The sequence below is a fragment of the Leptodactylus fuscus genome, chromosome 6 (genome assembly GCF_031893055.1).
Source record: "Leptodactylus fuscus isolate aLepFus1 chromosome 6, aLepFus1.hap2, whole genome shotgun sequence".
Taxonomy (NCBI): Eukaryota; Metazoa; Chordata; class Amphibia; order Anura; family Leptodactylidae; genus Leptodactylus; species Leptodactylus fuscus.
The window spans coordinates 179,150,947-179,169,026 of NC_134270.1; the positions used below are offsets into that span (position 1 = coordinate 179,150,947).

At 42.6% G+C, this 18,080-nt stretch overlaps 2 protein-coding genes across 2 annotated transcripts; both read right to left on the reverse strand.

Moving 5' to 3' along the window:
* Window positions 1-278: 278 nt before the first annotated feature.
* Window positions 279-1,331, reverse strand: LOC142210202 (N-formyl peptide receptor 2-like). Its single transcript, XM_075279227.1, has one exon. The coding sequence runs from the start codon at window positions 1,329-1,331 to the stop codon at window positions 279-281; it is 1,053 nt and encodes a 350-aa protein (XP_075135328.1).
* A 12,301-nt stretch (window positions 1,332-13,632) lies between these two features.
* LOC142210203 (chemerin-like receptor 1) lies at window positions 13,633-14,739 on the reverse strand. Its single transcript, XM_075279228.1, has one exon. The coding sequence runs from the start codon at window positions 14,737-14,739 to the stop codon at window positions 13,633-13,635; it is 1,107 nt and encodes a 368-aa protein (XP_075135329.1).
* Between the last annotated feature and the right edge of the window lie 3,341 nt (window positions 14,740-18,080).

Consider the following 18,080-nt stretch of genomic DNA (forward strand, 5'->3'; position numbering starts at 1 on the left):
AACAAAATCATAAAGACTCAGCTAAAAATAAAATATAGTATATATAAGAGATCATGAATCTGGAAAGAGGTGGCAACACCAAAATCCAGGAACAATGAATAAGTTAAATTCTAGGTTTGTGTGTACAGAGATGCTATGATGAATTTTTGACCTGAACAATTTTTGACCTTTGCCTTTAATGCCTAAAAATTATGACATAGCTCTAATATTGTGAATCTCTGGCTATGCTTTACGTGTCTGGAAAATCAAAAAATTAATTCCAGTTAGATTACAATAATTCATTCTGTGAAATCTGTGATACTCTCTTGGCAAGCGTCACTTGAATTCATACAATTCTCTCTTATTCTTTGGTCCTCCGAGGAATCTATCTTCTCCACATTCTCCGTAAATGCTTTCTCCAACACTGTCTGGAAAGAGGTACAGAATTTTTCCTTAAAATCCCGACCAATGAGGATGTAAATAATGGGGTTAATGCAGCTGTGGATTATCACGAAGCACATTACTATTAGTTTTATGACATTATAAACTAATGCAAATTTTTTATCTCCAAAAAATCCCAAAAGAAGGAACAAATTGTAGGGAAAGAAGCAGATAAAGAAGGAGATGATGATGGACACAAAAATTTTGAAAGGTCGGGAAGATAAGTACATGCCTTTTCTCCTGATTTGCACAGTAATGGCGGTGTAACACAAGACGATGATGGTGAAAGGGACGACAAACAAACAAACAAAGCGTCCAATCACCACCTTCTTGAAATGTTCATCCCCCGTGTTACTGCAACATGTTTTATTGTTTTTAATAGACGTGCTGTCTAAGGTGAAGTACGGAACATTGAACAGAATAGAAACGATCCAGATGGTGGTGACTATCATTATGGCCAATCTTAATCTCCGATTATTCTTACACCATACCGGGAAGTGGACACAAATGTAACGATCTAGGCTGATGACCATGAGCTGAAGGACGCTGACGGACAAGTTCAGGTAGTTCAGAAACCAGTATGAATTGCACATGAACTTCTCAAATGGCCAGACATTGTCAAGAGCGAAGTACGTTATCCTCAGAGGTAGGAAAAATATGAACAGAAAATCAGCGATAGCCAAGTTGAGAATCCACACCAGATTGACCGTCTTCACCATCCTGAAGATGCAGAACCAGATGACCAGAGCGTTTCCAGTGGTCCCCAATAAATAGACAATGACATAGACAGCCAGTCTGAAGATTTGCAGGGCGGGATACAAACTGGAGACAGAACAAACATTCCCATCACTGTTATTCGAAGGGGGTGTCGTAATATCAGAGATGCTGTTTATCATTGTTAGTTGCGTCATGATGTTATCCGTCAGACGTTGCGTATACCCCAAACCTCACTGACCTGGTAAGAGAAAGAAAAAATAAAATGAACATTGAGAATGTTGAGCCAAATTAATTCAAACAACATAAAACAACAAAATTTTAATCTTGTTTATAATTTTTTGTCAATCTACACAACTCTTTTTGTATTTGCTACAATTTACCTGAAATCATTGCTTGTAGTATCTCAAATTTTTATTTTGCAACGGTATATCGAAGCTAATAACGGAATTAGTAATTATTCATGGTCAGGATGAATTACAAATGTCATTTAGGTGTCCTTTTTCTTAAGCATCCAAAAATGATTAGCAATTCTAAATATTGCTTTCAAAGTATTTCCAAATTTCATTTGTATTTTTAGATTAAAAATTTAATATTTTTATTAAAAAAAATGTAAATTTAATGGTATACAAAAATTTAAATTAAAGTAACAAGTAATTGACTCATTTATTTGTAGGAGTGTGTGCTTTATATATGTTATATCGGAGTCTATATCTACACACCATGGGCGTTTCTACTCCACCTATTTTCAATAAATCCAAAGAAAGAAATTCCAAAAACCTTGTCAAGAGAACATAAAGATATCTAATAACTAGGGTTGAGCTTTCACAATCGATTTTAAAATCCAATTTCCGAACATTTTCCAGCCAATCCCGATCGTGAAATTTACTTGATTGCCGATTGGGATCCGATCTTTCCCGATCCCAATCGCTCAACCCTATTCATGATATATACATGAATAGGGTTGAGCCGATCTTGAGATAACCTCTGACTTCGATCCCGCCGGAAAAGATTGAGATCGGAATTCCGATCGCGAACTTTACTCAATCGCCGATAGGAATCCGATCTTTTCCAATCCCGATCAATCAACCCTACTAATAACTATAATCCCCCATATTAAATATAGATGCAATTAAAACTTCACGGGGGTTTACTAGAAAAGCAAGTTATGCTCTATCCGCAGGATCGGGGATAACTCATCTATCAGTGGGGGTCTAAATTTTTTCCCCATTGTGAATGGAGCAGCAACAGCACATACAGCACTCCATTCATTTCAATAGGGGAGCTAGAAAAACCTAAAGCACAGTGATCGGTAATCTCTGGCACTCCAATTGAAATGAAAGGAACAGTGTGCATGTTGTGTGGAGGACTGGAGGACAAAAGCCCCATTCTCCTGACCATTGGGGGTCTGAGTGGTCGGACTACCACTGATCAGACAGTAAATAGGGAATAACTATTATTAGGATGGGAAAAACTAAGAAAATCAATGGCTTTCTCACCATCTTACCCTTGTATCTTGCTGTTTATGAAACTTGGGCAGACTGCAGTATGTATATAATTTGTTTTTTTAATGTGGGCTCTTCCTTATGATGTCATGGTGAGATCACAATAATAGGAGGCTAATAAGTGTTGCTGACAATTGAGAAAGTTATGTGATAGCACTATTATGTGTATAATGATAATAAATAATATACAAATCCTATGTAATATTATATCATATATACTGTAAATAATAAAATAAAAAAATAGGTGAATAGGAACAGTAATACATTGTGAACACATATCAGTATAAAGATTTAATAAATGAAAATCTATTTCACGCAGATGTTTCCAGATGCTCGTCCCTTATCAGCATGGAGGAGGTTACTGCTTGTCTGGGAGGGGGATCGTTGATGCCATATAGGCATACAGAATATTTTAGGCCTCGCAGTGCCCCACTGGGGAAAAAAGTCATGCGAATTAGGTCACTTTTCAAAGCAAAAAGAAAGCAATACCTCTAACACCACCTACTGTGGTGAATGGTAACAATAGTGTAACATATCACAGGCTCAGTATTGGTGAGATTGATATACAAATCTGCAGAATGCTAATATTATCATCCTCTAGTGGAGAAGGGGATACATTGTATGCAAAATCCTAAAAGGTTATTTCACGTGTCTCATTAAATCAGAAAGATGTTTGCTGGATAACTTCAAAAAACCTTATTAGCGTCACTTTTTTAGAGTTTCCACAGTGTTTTGGCAGCTTCTGCTGGGGCCTGCTCAATGAAGATGATAGCAATGTCGCTAAAAACAGAGTTAGGATACAAACAACCCCCCAATCACACAAGCAGATGTGGCCCCGGATCTACCCTCAAAAAAGAGGACTTCACTTCAGGACTGACTTTCACACTCATGTATAACACTAGGCTACAAAGGAGGGAAGTGACTCCAATATCTCGACATGTATACAAATAGCTGTGACCACCCACCACTTACTGTAGACAATATACCCATATACCCAGACTAGACACATGTGTGCCCTCCGGCACCATACAATGGACCTCTAGCAAACTGGCCTGTAAATGGATAACAAAGCTAAGAGGTATGACAAAGCTTGTTTGTATCACCAGGCATGTGACCAATTTTTGTAAGGACCCTAACCAAGCCCCATTTTTGAAGCATTCTCCCTGATATCAGGGCTAGCTAACAACAGGCAAATAGTCAGGAGCGATATGATTTGTGTGGGAACCTCAGTGCAGAAGAATATTCCTGACAAGTGAGGCTGAATGTTTTTACCAGTCCATCACAATACCTATAGCAGATAGGTGATTTGGGGTCAGTGGCAGTGTACACACACAACTAGGTGTTAGGATTGGGTCCCGCAGGCTTCCCGTCCAGCGCATAGCGCCACCTGCAGGCTAATCCAAACCTCGCCCTCGGCGCTGTGCAGTGAGGTGTCTGGAGTCTAAGTCCAGCTTTCGGCCCACTGAGCATGCTCAGACATTTTGGAGCCGCTCAGAGGCTACGTGCCATTCTCTCCCTACTGAGCATGCTCAGACATTTTGGGTCCACTCAGAGGCTAAGTGATTTTGGCCATACTGAGCATGATCGGTGATGTCATGCCACCGCCCCTGTTGGTCGGGGACTAGCCTTTAAATAGTGTGAGCACCCGGTGCTCACACTTTGACTAAAATTGAGACAGGAGGTTAGGGCCAGGTTCCTGTTAATGTCAGGTTGTCAGGTCAGGGATCTAAGCTAGGACTCCTTGGCTCTGCCAGTAGGAATCACCTAAGCCTCTTGTACTGTCCATTTATATTGTTGCTCCAAGCTGTTTGGTGCCCTTTGTGTTACTGACCAGGGGTGACGCTTAACCCCTGGCAGCCTTTCCTGTGCAGCAGGCTGAAGCTTGTATTAGTGCCTATTCCTCTGCTGTATTTTAGTAGAGGTCTTGTGCAAGGCTTCTTTCAGCTTCACCCAGCGGCTTTGCACAGGTGCACTCTCCCAGTGGGGTTAACCGGTGAGAGTGTGTTTGTAGTTAGTTCACACCAGAACCGCACAAACACCACTGCCAGTGCAGTTAACCGGTGGTTAGCCTTTCAGGCCGCCCCTTCCCCCTGGGGCTTGTGGACCTCACTGCAGAGTCTGCAGTCCAGCGGTTCTGTCATTGTTTAAATATTATTTTCATATATATAGACAGAACTGTAACACTAGGGTTGAATGATCAGGTTCGGAAAAGATCAGATCCCGAGCAAATTTTACGATCGCAATCGGCTAGAAAATGATCGGAAATCGGATTTTGAAATCTCAAGATTGGCTCAACCCTAAAAGTGACTTTTCCCATAGAGAAGCATTGACTAGGGTTGAGCGATCGGGATCGGCTGATAAATGATTGGAAACTGGATTTTAAAATCGATCCTGAAATCTCAAGATCGGCTCAACCCTACACTCAATCTGTCTACAGGGCTAGCTGGTCTTATACAGTTTGAGTCTGTAACAAACACCTCCCACTCACACTAAGTCCACTAATCCCAGAACCGTTCACTGTATTGTATTTGTATTATTTCCTATCTTTTTCAGTTTGACCTTGTGTCTCAGATTTCTCCCCACAAAATAGGAACTTGATGCGTCGTGACATCAGTGCATGTCATGTCCCTTGAAGCAAGGCTAAGGCCTGGAATTGGGTCTCAGCATTCCTTGTGCTTGTGACATCACATAAGAGAACGGAAAAGCAATTTTTATTTTACCGCACCTCCCCTGGACCTTCACTTTTATTACCCCTCATGGTCAGGGCATCTGGTATTTTTCAGTAGGATAATGTTCACCTGCACAAAAGAATGTACCAGGAATGTCAGATTACAACACATCCTTGGACACAAAGGTGTTGCCTATTGAGCGTTCATGGGACCAGCCGGGACACCAGTTTCGGCAATCTACCTGTGTGCAGGCTCTACAGACCCAGCTGTGACATCTGTAGATATTATATCTGCAGGATACTATAAGGAGCCTTCATGTACAACTGTATCTCATCTTGTATCCAGGCTGGAGATGACATGAGCTAAATATCCTGGACTCTAGGTGTTGAGCTCACAGAGCATTGTCTAGATTAGATACAATGGTCCCCATTTATCAGCTGAGACCAGGGCTGTGCCTCTCGATGCAACCAAGAAGGTTCTCAGTCACTGACAAAGGTCTGTCAGAGAGTTGTAGAACTTTCCATGACATATATAGTGTATATGGTCACTTATAGAAAACCAGAAACCTCTTTACATTGACCACAGAGAGCCAATATCTCTTGTGAAACAAAGTTACCTTTCTTGTAAGTTTATCTCTATTACCTAGTACTGTAAGGAACATTGGCCACTTACCTCTATATCTTGAGATCATGCCGTGTGACTTTATTCTTCGGGTCCTTTATTTATCTACCATTCTTCTCTAGGTATCTGCTCAATATAGAGAACCTCGCCCGGGACTTCAGCGTCTTCACTGTTCACATGAAATTCTCTTCTCTGTGAAAGCAGAGCCTTCCCTTCTTTGGTAGAGACTCCGCACTATTACACATATGTTATCAATGTTGTGTAGAGGTATAATGACTCAGAACACATAAATAAGTGAACCCCTGATGATTGTCTATGGAATAATCTATAGTTAGGACCACAATGGATGATGAGACCAGACTGGTCAGTAACTGGGATCAATAGATCTGGGACTTGGTTAATGCCTAACAACAAGAAGTAGCGTATATACTCGAGTATAAGCCAAATTTTTCAGCACAGTTTTTGTGCTGAAAAAGCCCCCCTCGGCTTATACTCGAGTCAAACAACCAAACAGACAACCAAAACACCCCCTCCCCTTCCCCAGCACCCAGCAACTACTACACCCAAAAACTCCGACCATTTTAATTTTTTAAGTTTTCCAGTAGCTGCTGCATTTCCCCCCCTCGGCTTATACTCGAGTCAATAAGTTTTCCCAGTTTTTTGTGGTAAAATTAGGGGCCTCGGCTTATATTCAGGTTGGCTTATACTCGAGTATATACGGTAACTTGCACACGATAAACAGGAAGTGCTTTGCGCACCTGATGACACCACCGGAGACGTTATTGTGACACTCTGACCAAAGCTGTGCTTATCGACTGTGTATCTGATCTGCTTCATGTTTAGTAATAATGAACACGATGAACCTAAAATACAGATGCAGTGAAGTTATAATCAGGCTCAGACTGACCCACAGGGGGGCAGGTGAAGATCCAGATGTCCCCTGAGTCAGAGTGGGTCCCCAGGCTCCCTCTACTGGATGAGCAGGACACTGCACTTAGATGCACTCAGTAGATGAGACCCACCATCTAGGGTCACTGTTGGGGTCCTGTGAAAGCTATCAAAAGGATCGAAACATCAGGCAACTTATAGTGCTGTCAGGACTGATCTTTGCTGTAGTGACTGCGCAGGGTCCTGGGAGCTTCAGCACTTGCTATAGTTGTGGAATCAGCCAAACATGGAGCGGTGAGAGTGCAGAGAGGTCATCTCAGTAGAGAGCAGAGATCACCACATACATTGTGTATTGCTAAAAAAAAAAAAAAGTGCATCTTATAGGACGAAATAGACGGTGCATCTTTAATGTAATCCAAATGCTTTTGCAGTGTCCTATGAGGGCGGCCCTGATATTTCATTTGATGATGATATTTTCCAAGTTGTAGATAGTTGTACAATGTTTGTTAGACTTTCCTAGCTTTGTGCTGGCTCCTTGAGTGTTACCCATCCATAGCTAGGCTGTGGTGTCAAGGAGTGACGTTTGGTTTTGGTTTCTATGAGGGCGACCTCGCCACACCTTTCTATTCGCCAGTTTGGTCCTTTTGGTTTTTTGGATTCAGAGGAAAAAATCTATTATTTTTGCATCGCCATCTTCTGAAAGGCATAACATTTTTATTTTTCGCTAGACAAAACTGGTTGAGGGCTTATTTTTTTGTGGGATGACCTCTGCTTTTTATTGGTACCATTTTGGTTTTCATCTGACCATTTGATTACTTTTTATTGAACATTTTGTAAGGCAAAGGTGGTGAATAATCATTACTTTGTGCGGTTTTCTACGTTTTTTTTTTTTTATGACGTTCGCCGTTCGGGTTAAATAATGTTTTCATTTTATTGTTCAGGTTATTATGGACGCGGTGATACCAAATATGTAATTTTTTTTCTATTTTCTTTATTTTACATAACAAAACATTTTATATGGGGAAAAAGGGATTTTTGGGGCTTTATTTATTTCTAATTTATTTTACACTTATTTAAACTTTTTATTTTTACTTTTTTATTACTTTTTTTTCCTGTCCCCATGGGGGATTGAAGCAGTGATCTTCTAATCACTGCTTAACTACATGTACACTGCAATACACATGTTACACGTGTATTGCAGTGTATAGGAAGCTGTCAACCTGTGTAGACGCACTGGGCTGACAGCTTCCATTTTGGCAGGATCAACCAGGTACTGATCAGACCCCGGGCTGCCCATTACTAACACAGGCTCCCCCCGAAACCGTCACGGGGGAGTGCCGATCAGGGCCATTATATACCGAGACCGCCGGCATCTCAGGAGTTAACACCCACGATCGGACCCGGTTCCAACCGCGGGTGTTACAGGTCATTGTCAGCTGTAACATACAGCAGACACTCGCAGGGCATAGTGTGCGCACCATGCAGCCACTGTGGTACTACGGCAGTTTGCAGGAAGTCCTTCCCGGCAGCGCTGTACTATTACGACGGATGTCGGGAAGGGGTTAAACATTGAAATAAACATTATACAGTCCTATGAAAAAGTTTGGGCACCCCTATTAATCTTAATCATTTTTAGTTCTAAATATTTTGGTGTTTGCAACAGCCATTTCAGTTTGATATATCTAATAACTGATGGACACAGTAATATTTCAGGATTGAAATGAGGTTTATTGTACTAACAGAAAATGTGCAATATGCATTAAACCAAAATTTGACCGGTGCAAAAGTATGGGCACCTCAACAGAAAAGTGACATTAATATTTAGTAGATCCTCCTTTTACAAAGATAACAGCCTCTAGTCGCTTCATGTAGCTTTTAATCAGTTCCTGGATCCTGGATGAAGGGATTTTGGACCATTCCTCTTTACAAAACAATTCAAGTTCAGTTCAGTGTGATGGTGGCCGAGCATGGACAGCCCGCTTCCAATCATCCCACAGATGTTCAATGATATTCAGGTCTGGGGACTGGGATGGCCATTCCAGAACATTGTAATTGTTCCTCTGCATGAATGCCTGAGGATTTGGGGCGGTGTTTTGGATCATTGTCTTGCTGAAATATCCATCCCCGGCGTAACTTCAACTTCGTCACTGATTCTTGAACATTATTCTCAAGAATCTGCGGATGCTGAGTGGAATCCATGCGACCCTCAACTTTAACAAGATTCCCGGTGCCGGCATTGGCCACACAGCCCCAAAGCATGATGGAACCTCCACCAAATATTACAGTGGGTAGCAAGTGTTTTTCTTGGAATGCTGTTTTTTTTGGACACCATGCATAACGCCTTTTTGTATGACCAAACAACTCAATCTTTGTTTCATCAGTCCACAGGACCTTCTTCCAAAATGAAGCTGCCTTGTCCAAATGTGCTTTTTCATACCTCAGGCGACTCTATTTGTGGCGTACGTGCAGAAACGGCTTCTTTCTCATCACTCTCCCATACAGCTTCTATTTGTGCAAAGTGCGCTGTATAGTTGAGCGATGCACAGTGACACCATCTGCAGCAAGATGATGCTGCAGCTCTTTGGAGGTGTCTGTGGATTGTCCTTGACTGTTCTCACCATTCTTCTTCTCTGCCTTTCTGATATTTTTCTTGGCCTGCCACTTCTGGGCTTAACAAGAACTGTCCCTGTGGTCTTCCATTTCCTTACTATGTTCCTCACAGTGGAAACTGACAGGTTAAATCTCTGAGACAACTTTTTGTATCCTTCCCCTGAACAACTATGTTGAACAATCTTTGTTTTCAGATCATTTGAGAGTTGTTTTGAGTAGCCCATGATGCCACTCTTCAGAGGAGATTCAAATAGGAGATCAACTTGCAATTGGCCACCTTAAATACCTTTTCTTATGATTGGATACATCTGGCTATGAAGTTCAAAGCTCACTGAGGTTACAAAACCAATTTTGTGCTTCAGTAAGTCAGTGTTAGGATCGGGTCTCGCAGGGTTCCATCACGGCGCACAGCGCCACCTGCGGGCAAATCCGAACCTCGCCCTCGGCGTTGTGTAATAGGATGTCTGGAGTCTAAGTCCAGTTTTCGGCCCACTGAGCATGCTCAGGCATTTTGGAGCCGCTCAGAGGCTAAGTCCCAGTTTGGCCTTACTGAGCATGGTCGGTGATATCATGCCACCGCCCCTGTTGGGCGGGGATTAGCCTTTAAAAAGTGTGAGCCGACGCCCGCCCGGTGCTCACACTTTGCTTAACATTTGTTGAGATAGGAGGTTAGGGCCAGGTTCCTGTTCAAAACTAGGGCTGAGTAGGGGTCCAGCTAGAAGTCCTAGGAGTTGCCCTTTGAAACCAGGTTACCCATTCCTAGCTCAATTGCTGTTTATCTCCTTGAAGGTTAGGAGTTTGTTTTGTGACTGACCAGGAGTGAAGCTAACTCCTGGCAGCCTTGTGTGTTTGCAGCATAGTGAAGCACAGGCTAAGTCCTGGCTCTCCTGCTGTATAGCAGGGGCTCCTGTCAAAGCTTCACTTGCTGAACTACTATACTTTAGCACGCTCCCCCAGTGTCGTTTAACTGAGGAGACGTTGTTGCCGCCTGTTCACATTTGTCTTGCACAACATCACTGCCAGTGCAGTTCAACTGGTGGTGCATAACTAAGACTAACGGCTGCCCATCTGGGCCTGTGGACCTCGCTGCAGTGCTCTGCGGCTTAGCGGTTCTGGTTGCGTTTGTTATTATTTTTGTATTTGCACACAGAACCATAACAGTCAGTAAAAAGTAGTTAGGGGAATTCAAATCAATAAAATGATAAGGGTGCCCATACTTTTGCACCGGTCAAATTTTGGTTTAATGCATATTGCACATTTTCTGTTAGTACAATAAACCTCATTTCAATCCTGAAATATTACTGTGTCCATCAGTTATTAGATATATCAAACTGAAATGGCTGTTGCAAACACCAAAATATTTAGAACAAAAAATGATTAAGATTAATAGGGGTGCCCAAACTTTTTCATAGGACTGTATATGCCTGATAGCTCTTAGGACTCTATCTAACCCATGCAAAGCACAGCCATATTCATGTCAAAGCAGCAGCAAAAGGCTGTATTAGGCTGAGAATGCCCAAAAACCATGGCCTATCAGACATTGGTAATGGTAGCCTGCTGCCGCTTTATCATATTTGACTGGTTATGGAAAATTGGGGGTACACCGTGTCAATTGTTGCAATTATTTATTTAAAAAATATATGACGTCCTCCTTTTTGTCAAAACCAGTCAGATCTGATAAAGCGACAGCAAGCTCATGTTTCTGTGGTAGGAAAGCTATTCTTAGGCTTTCCCAGGGTACTAGTAGTAACGTGATGCTGCCCTAGTACTTGAACACCAGGGTTGAGCCGATCTTGAAATTTCAGGATCGTTTTTAAAATCCGATTTCCGATCATTTTCCATTCGAACCTGATCCCAATCCCAATTCCGATCCCAATGCAAGTCAATGGAATTTTTTTTAATAATCAAAGATCGGATTTTAGAAACGATCCTATTCACTACACAGCATGGAGTCTAACAATTGTTTCAATTTTTGGACCCCCACCCCCCACTGGTGTCCACTTACCTGCAGCTCCCTGTTCTTCTTGATCCGGTCCGGACCTCTGTCCTTCACATGTCTTCAGAGTGCCCTGTCCCCCCGCGTGCCTCCCTAGACTAGTATTGTAGAGATGCAGGTAGTAGGCGTGGCTTGGTGCGGCTGGAGAGTGTGGGCGGGGAGACGTGAGTACATCACTCACTTCTCCCCCCCACTACCCGCCCACACTCTCCTAAGCCCCGCCTTCTCTATAATACTAGTTTAGGGAGGCGGAGGTGGAGGCATCGTGCAGGGCGCTCTGAAGCCACATGGAGGACAGAGGACCGGACCAGCACAGGGCAGCGGCAGCACTTCTGAGCAGGTAAGTTGAGCGAAGTTCACTAGTAGATAAATATTACTGTACATTGACCTGTCTAGTAGATAGACAATGTACAGTAGTATCTACTCGTGAACTTGCCTCGTCATCAGCACAGCACACAGTGATTTACCACAGCCTGCCTCTCTTCTGCTTCGTCCCTGTTTTACGTATATTCAGCTGAGTATAACAGGGACTAAGCAGAAGAGTGGCAGGCTGTGGTAAATCCATAGGAATGAATTGACGCAGCCGGCACGCAGGGGGTTAAGCGCCCAGCCACTTCCATTCATTCCTATGGGTGCTAAGCTTTTCTCACAATGATTGACCAGTAGCCAAGCATTGTGGGAAATAAGCCCCGATCTCGATTCCCCCCGAAAAGATCAGGATCGGAATTCCGATCGCGATCGTGAAATTTTCTCGATCGCCGATCGGAATCCGATCTTTTCCGATCCCGATCGCTCAACCCTATTGAACACCATTAAATGGTTGGGTACTGGACCATACCTTGCTCCTCTTGGTACCCCTGGTGGCAATAGGTAGTGAATTGATAATGAAGCGTTAGTGTAAGCCTATTAAGTGACTAAGCCCCACTTTTAAAAAAAACACATTGATTAAAATCTATATTTAACTTACTCATGTTCATTTTTGGATATTTTGCTGAGAAGCCTTGCTCTATTGGTGAGTGGTGTATAATATTGGGATCCTCTGGGGCAATTTAGTAAAGAGAAGTTTTTGAGATTTGATCACATGGTGCAGGACTGCATGGTGTTTACCATTGCTGTAGCCCTGTGCCTGTTGGGAAGTGCGGCCCAGAGCCTGTGGACTTAGCCTTGCAGTCGGGGTGCTGGTGGGCTGCCTCCTCTTATGGGAGCTGTGTTGCAGTGTTGGTGGTTGCCTTGAGCACCGCATCCATTAGAGTAGGAACCCACTGTAAAGACATCCCAATATAGTGGCTGGTGGGATTATACACCTTGAGCAAAATGTGCGCCAGGAACCTCATGTTCATTTTTGTAGATTTTGCTGAGAAGTATAGATGCATCTATAATACTGGGATGTCTGGTTCAAGTGTTTTTTTGTTTTATTTTCTAAAATGTTGGTGTACATTAAAAAAAAAATTACTTTTTATTGGAATAAAAAACCCACAAAACCTTTGCTGACCAATTTATTGAAATTATTATGAATTATGAATATGACATAATCCAATAGTCCAATAAGCAAACCTGCAAAAAGATTACAGAGGAAACCAAAAAATACAGAAGTTACACTATGCATGTATCGTGCCTAGAGCAGGATCTGCTGAATCCCTACACAAGGGATTTACAACAGGACAATGGGAGGTAAACCACACAATAGTATACAGTATAATAGCACCGTACATTGTAGCCATCTCCTCCTGCTCCCCCTCCTCAGGAGTCACTGCCTACAGCTTATAAATATATCATTGGACTCAGATGTACATTGAAGTCTATGAAAAGAAACAGGGAGCAGTGAATAGGAGATGAGGGAGATACTCTGATACAGAGACTGCGGAAGATAAATCAGAAGTTTCTATCTCAGCCCAATTACTTTATTCACATCAATATTCGTTAGCACTTCCCTGTAATGTTTAATAGGATCCTACTCCTGATTCTGAATGAGAGAAGATTCCTATGACGCTGGTTGGAAGGATCAGAAGAAGATCGCATTTACTAGGGTTCTTTTTACTGGTAAAAGTCATCACATCAGCTTAAACATTGTAGAACACTATATACATACAAAAAATACAAGTTTAGCCCAGACAACCCCTTTAAATCTAATATTTGGAATCTCTTGTGATCTATCTCTGGATTTTTTTTATATACCATGTACCACAGGACAAATGGTCCTTAAACTAGTTCATTCTGTGAAATCCGTGATACTCATTTGGTAAACGTCACTTGAATTCATAGGATTCTCTCTTCTGCTTTGTCGCCCCATGGGGTTTATCTTCCCCACATCCTCTGTTAAGGCCTTTTCAAAAACACTTTGGAGAGAGGCACCAAATTTTTTCTTAAACTCCCGGCCAATGAGGATGTAAATAATGGGGTTAATGCAGCTGTGGGCAATCACCAGGCACATTACTGTTAGTTTTATATTGAGAATCACGTGAGCAGGATCTTCAGGCCCAAAAAGTTCCAAAAAGAGGAACAAATTATAGGGAAAGAAGCAGACAAAGAAGGAGATGATGATGGTCATAAAAATCTTGAAAGGCCGGGAAGATAAGAACATGCCTTTCCTCTTGATTTGCAAACTTATAGCGATGTAACACGAGATGATGATGGTGAAAGGGACGATAAACAAAAAAATAAACCTTACAATCGCCACCTGGTCAAAATTTTTGGCATCCTTGTTACGACAACGTGTTTTAGTTTCGTTACTCGATTCGTTTTTTTCAAAGATGAAATATGGAATATTGAACAGAATAGAAACGATCCAGATGGTGGTGACTATGATTATGGCCAATCTTAATCTCCGCCGATTCTTACACCATACCGGGAAATGGACACAAATGTAACGATCTAGGCTGATGACCATGAGCTGAAGAACGCTGACGGACAGGTTCAGGTAGTTCATAAACCAGAATAACCTGCACGTGAACTCTCCAAATTTCCAGGTATTATCAAGAGCGAAGTACGTTATCCTCAGAGGTAGAAAGAATGTGAAAGTAAAATCGGCGATAGCCAAGTTGAGAATCCACACCAGATTGACCGTCTTCACCATCCTGAAGATGCAGAACCAGATGACCAGAGCGTTTCCAGTGGTCCCCAATAAATAGACAATGATATGGACAACAAGCCTGAACGTCTGCACGGCAGGGTAGATGCTTGAGACATTCGGTTTATTAGTACTACCGATAGTCGTGGTGTAACCCTGGACATCACTCGAGGTATAATCCTGGACGTTACTCGAGGTGGTATCAAAGATGTCAACCATTGAAGGAATAGTTGGTGTGAGAATTTCCATGATGTTAGGAATCAGAAGTCACATAGATCCTAACGTTTAATGACCTGGTAAGGAAAACAAAATGTAACAAATAAATGGCAACAAAGTAAAATGGAGATTTTAATATACATATATATTTGTATTTGCTACAAAATCTCTTCGGAACATCTCAGATTTTCATTAAACAACAAAATCATGAGGTCGTTACTCAATGGAGTCTGTCAGCAGTCAATTTGTTATAAACCTTATCCCACTGCCCTGTATTAGGCGATTCTTCAGCATTCAGAATAAAAAGACTTATCTTGCACTGGCCGCAAACAGATAGGAGCCGCATAGTATTGTAAGCGGCCATTTTTGCGTGGCCTGTGGGCATGTGCTGTCTTGTATGCCCAAGGCCCGAGGCCTAAAAGTCAGAAACCTGCACCGGAAGAAGAAGATGCTGACGAAGATGGAGGCGGCACTGGAGAGAGTTCTCTCACAGTATTAGGGATGCCCCCAGTGCTGTTTGAGTGCTGGGGCCCGCCCTCAGTGCTGCGAAAGAACTCATTTGCATACCGGTAGAAACCAGTATTTCTACCGAACGGCGGGCCGGAGGCGACAGATAACGGTAGGAGAAGAATAGCCTTTCTAAAGACTATTCCAACATGTTAACTAGAAAAAAAAAAGGATTTTAATGGTAGAATCCCTTTAAGGTGACGCATATGCTCACCTATAGCAGGACAGGAGAGTCATAAAGAATCCAAAAGTATCTCTGGTCCCAGTAACAGGGAACAGGATAACACCAGGATTTTGGAGATTAGAGGTGCGATCCCCAGGGACATCAGGTAGGACAGATCCAGGAATAATTGATATGATACCGGCTCATATCGGGACATAGGTTTGAAGGAGACAGGCATTGGACTGCTTGTGATGTAAGTAATGGTAGGTCCTTGGAGCCGCGAGTCCAGGAACATTATTTAGGATAAATTAGTCAAAATATTAGATAAGAGCTGTCTAAGGAAGAGAGATGAAGATTAGACCATAATGTTTCTTAGAGTTATGGGGGAAAGCTGTTCTATATAGAATCCCCTAAAAGGACAAGGTGGTCAAAGACTAAAAGTGATGGGAGACGAGGAAGCTCCAGTGTTATACTGGACATGGGATCATGGAGTTATCTGTAGAACATATCCAGACATTCAGGCTGAGACGCTGGACAGTGAGCAGAGAGACAATCATGTATCAGAAGAAGAGATTAGCAGAAGCATCGGAGTCAGACACAGAGTCAGAGAAGAGTGAGAGATGGCTTATCGCTTGGTTTTGTGTAAAAGTTTCCATGACACATCAGATAACTAGATCTGTGCTCAACATGTCAATAAGGCGTTGTTCATACTAGTGTTGGGGTGTCATTGGTCAACTGGTAAAGCCAAACCATGACGGACAAACCCCATTAATATAAATTGGTCTTTTTGTGTGGAAAGAAAGATGCTGCATGCTGTACTATTCTTACCATAAAAGTATCTACAAGATAGATAGATAGATAGATAGGAGATAGATAGATAGATACAGGGCCGGCGTCAGCGCACGGCATAGTCGGGCAAGTGCCGGGGCCCACAGGGCCTCTGGGGGCCCCCCGGCACTTGCCTGTCACAATTTCAGCTCATCGGCGTCCGTCCGCCGATGAGCTGAAATACATACGCGATGCAGGAGCTGTGAGCTCAGCTCCTGCTTTAAAGCTCCGGCCCGGTTTGCTTGTGTAGGGGCGATGACGTCATCACATCACGCTTACAGACGCAAGCCGGGCCGGAGCTAAGCAGGAGCTGATCTCACAGCATCGCGTATGTGACTGGAGAGAGGAGAGAGGAACGTCGGGGGAACGAGGGAAGGTGAGTGATGGAAGGTGAGTGTAAGTGTTTGTTTTGTATTACATATTAAGGTGAAACATTATGAAGGGGGCCCATGAAACTGGGGGGCAAATGAAGGGGAGGGGGGGGAACGGCATGACACTGGAGAACATGAAGGGGGTGGGGAGAGAACAGCATGAAACTGGGGACAGAGATGGAGGGGGCCCAAAGAAACTGGGGGGCAAATGAAGGGGAGGGGGGAACAGCATGACACTGGGGCAGATGGAGGGGGGGAGAACAGCATGACACTGGGGCAGATGGAGGGGGTGGGGAGAAAACGGCATGGAACTGGGGACAGAGATGGAGGGGGCCCAATGAAACTGAAGGGGCAAATGAAGGGGAGGGGGGGAACGGCATGACACTGGGGCAGAGACGGGGGACATGAAACTGTGGGCAGATGAAGGGGGAGAACGTGATGAAACTGGGGACAGAGATGGAGGGGGGACATGAAACTGGGGGCAGAGGAAGGGTGTATATGAAACTGGGGGAGAGATGGAGGGGGGGCATATAATTTACAGGTGACTGTAGGAGGATTATACTGTGTGGGAGCACATAATAAATGAATGAGAATGGGTGGAAGCAACATAAAAGTGGGTGGAGCTAAATTTGCAGCGGCGCGCAGAGCGCCACACATTTTGCCCCTCTTTCTACTCTTTAAAAGATTGGGAGGTATGGCGTTGGTGACGCCACACTCCTGCATGACATCACTCGCTTCATCTGCAACGCACAATGTCTCGACTCCCCCACCTCCTTTACAAGGGGGCCCACTGAGGCTCTGTCGCCCAAGGGCCCATAAAAACCTGGAGCCGGCCCTGGATAGATAGATAGGAGATAGATAGATAGATAGATAGATAGATAGATAGATAGATAGATAGATAGATAGGAGATAGATGATAGATAGATAGATAGATAGATAGATAGATAGATAGATAGATAGGAGATAGATAGATAGATAGATAGATAGATAGATAGATAGATAGATAGATAGATAGATAGATAGGAGATAGATAGATGATATATAGATAGAGATAGATAGATAGATAGATAGATAGATAGATAGATAGATAGATAGATAGATAGATAGATAGATAGATAGATAGATAGATAGGAGATAGATAGATAGCTGATAGACAGATAGCTGATAGATAGATAGATAGATAGATAGATAGATAGATAGATAGATAGATAGATAGATAGATAGGAGATAGATAGATAGATAGATAGATAGATAGATAGATAGATAGCTGATAGACAGATAGCTGATAGATAGATAGATAGATAGATAGATAGATAGATAGATAGATAGATAGATAGATAGGAGATAGATAGATAGATAGATAGATAGATAGATAGATAGATAGATAGATAGGCGATAGATAGAGAGATAGATGATAGATAGATAGATAGATAGATAGATAGATAGATAGGAGAGTTTTTTTTATTGTTTTTTTATGTAGATTGTGAGCCCTATCAGCATGTATT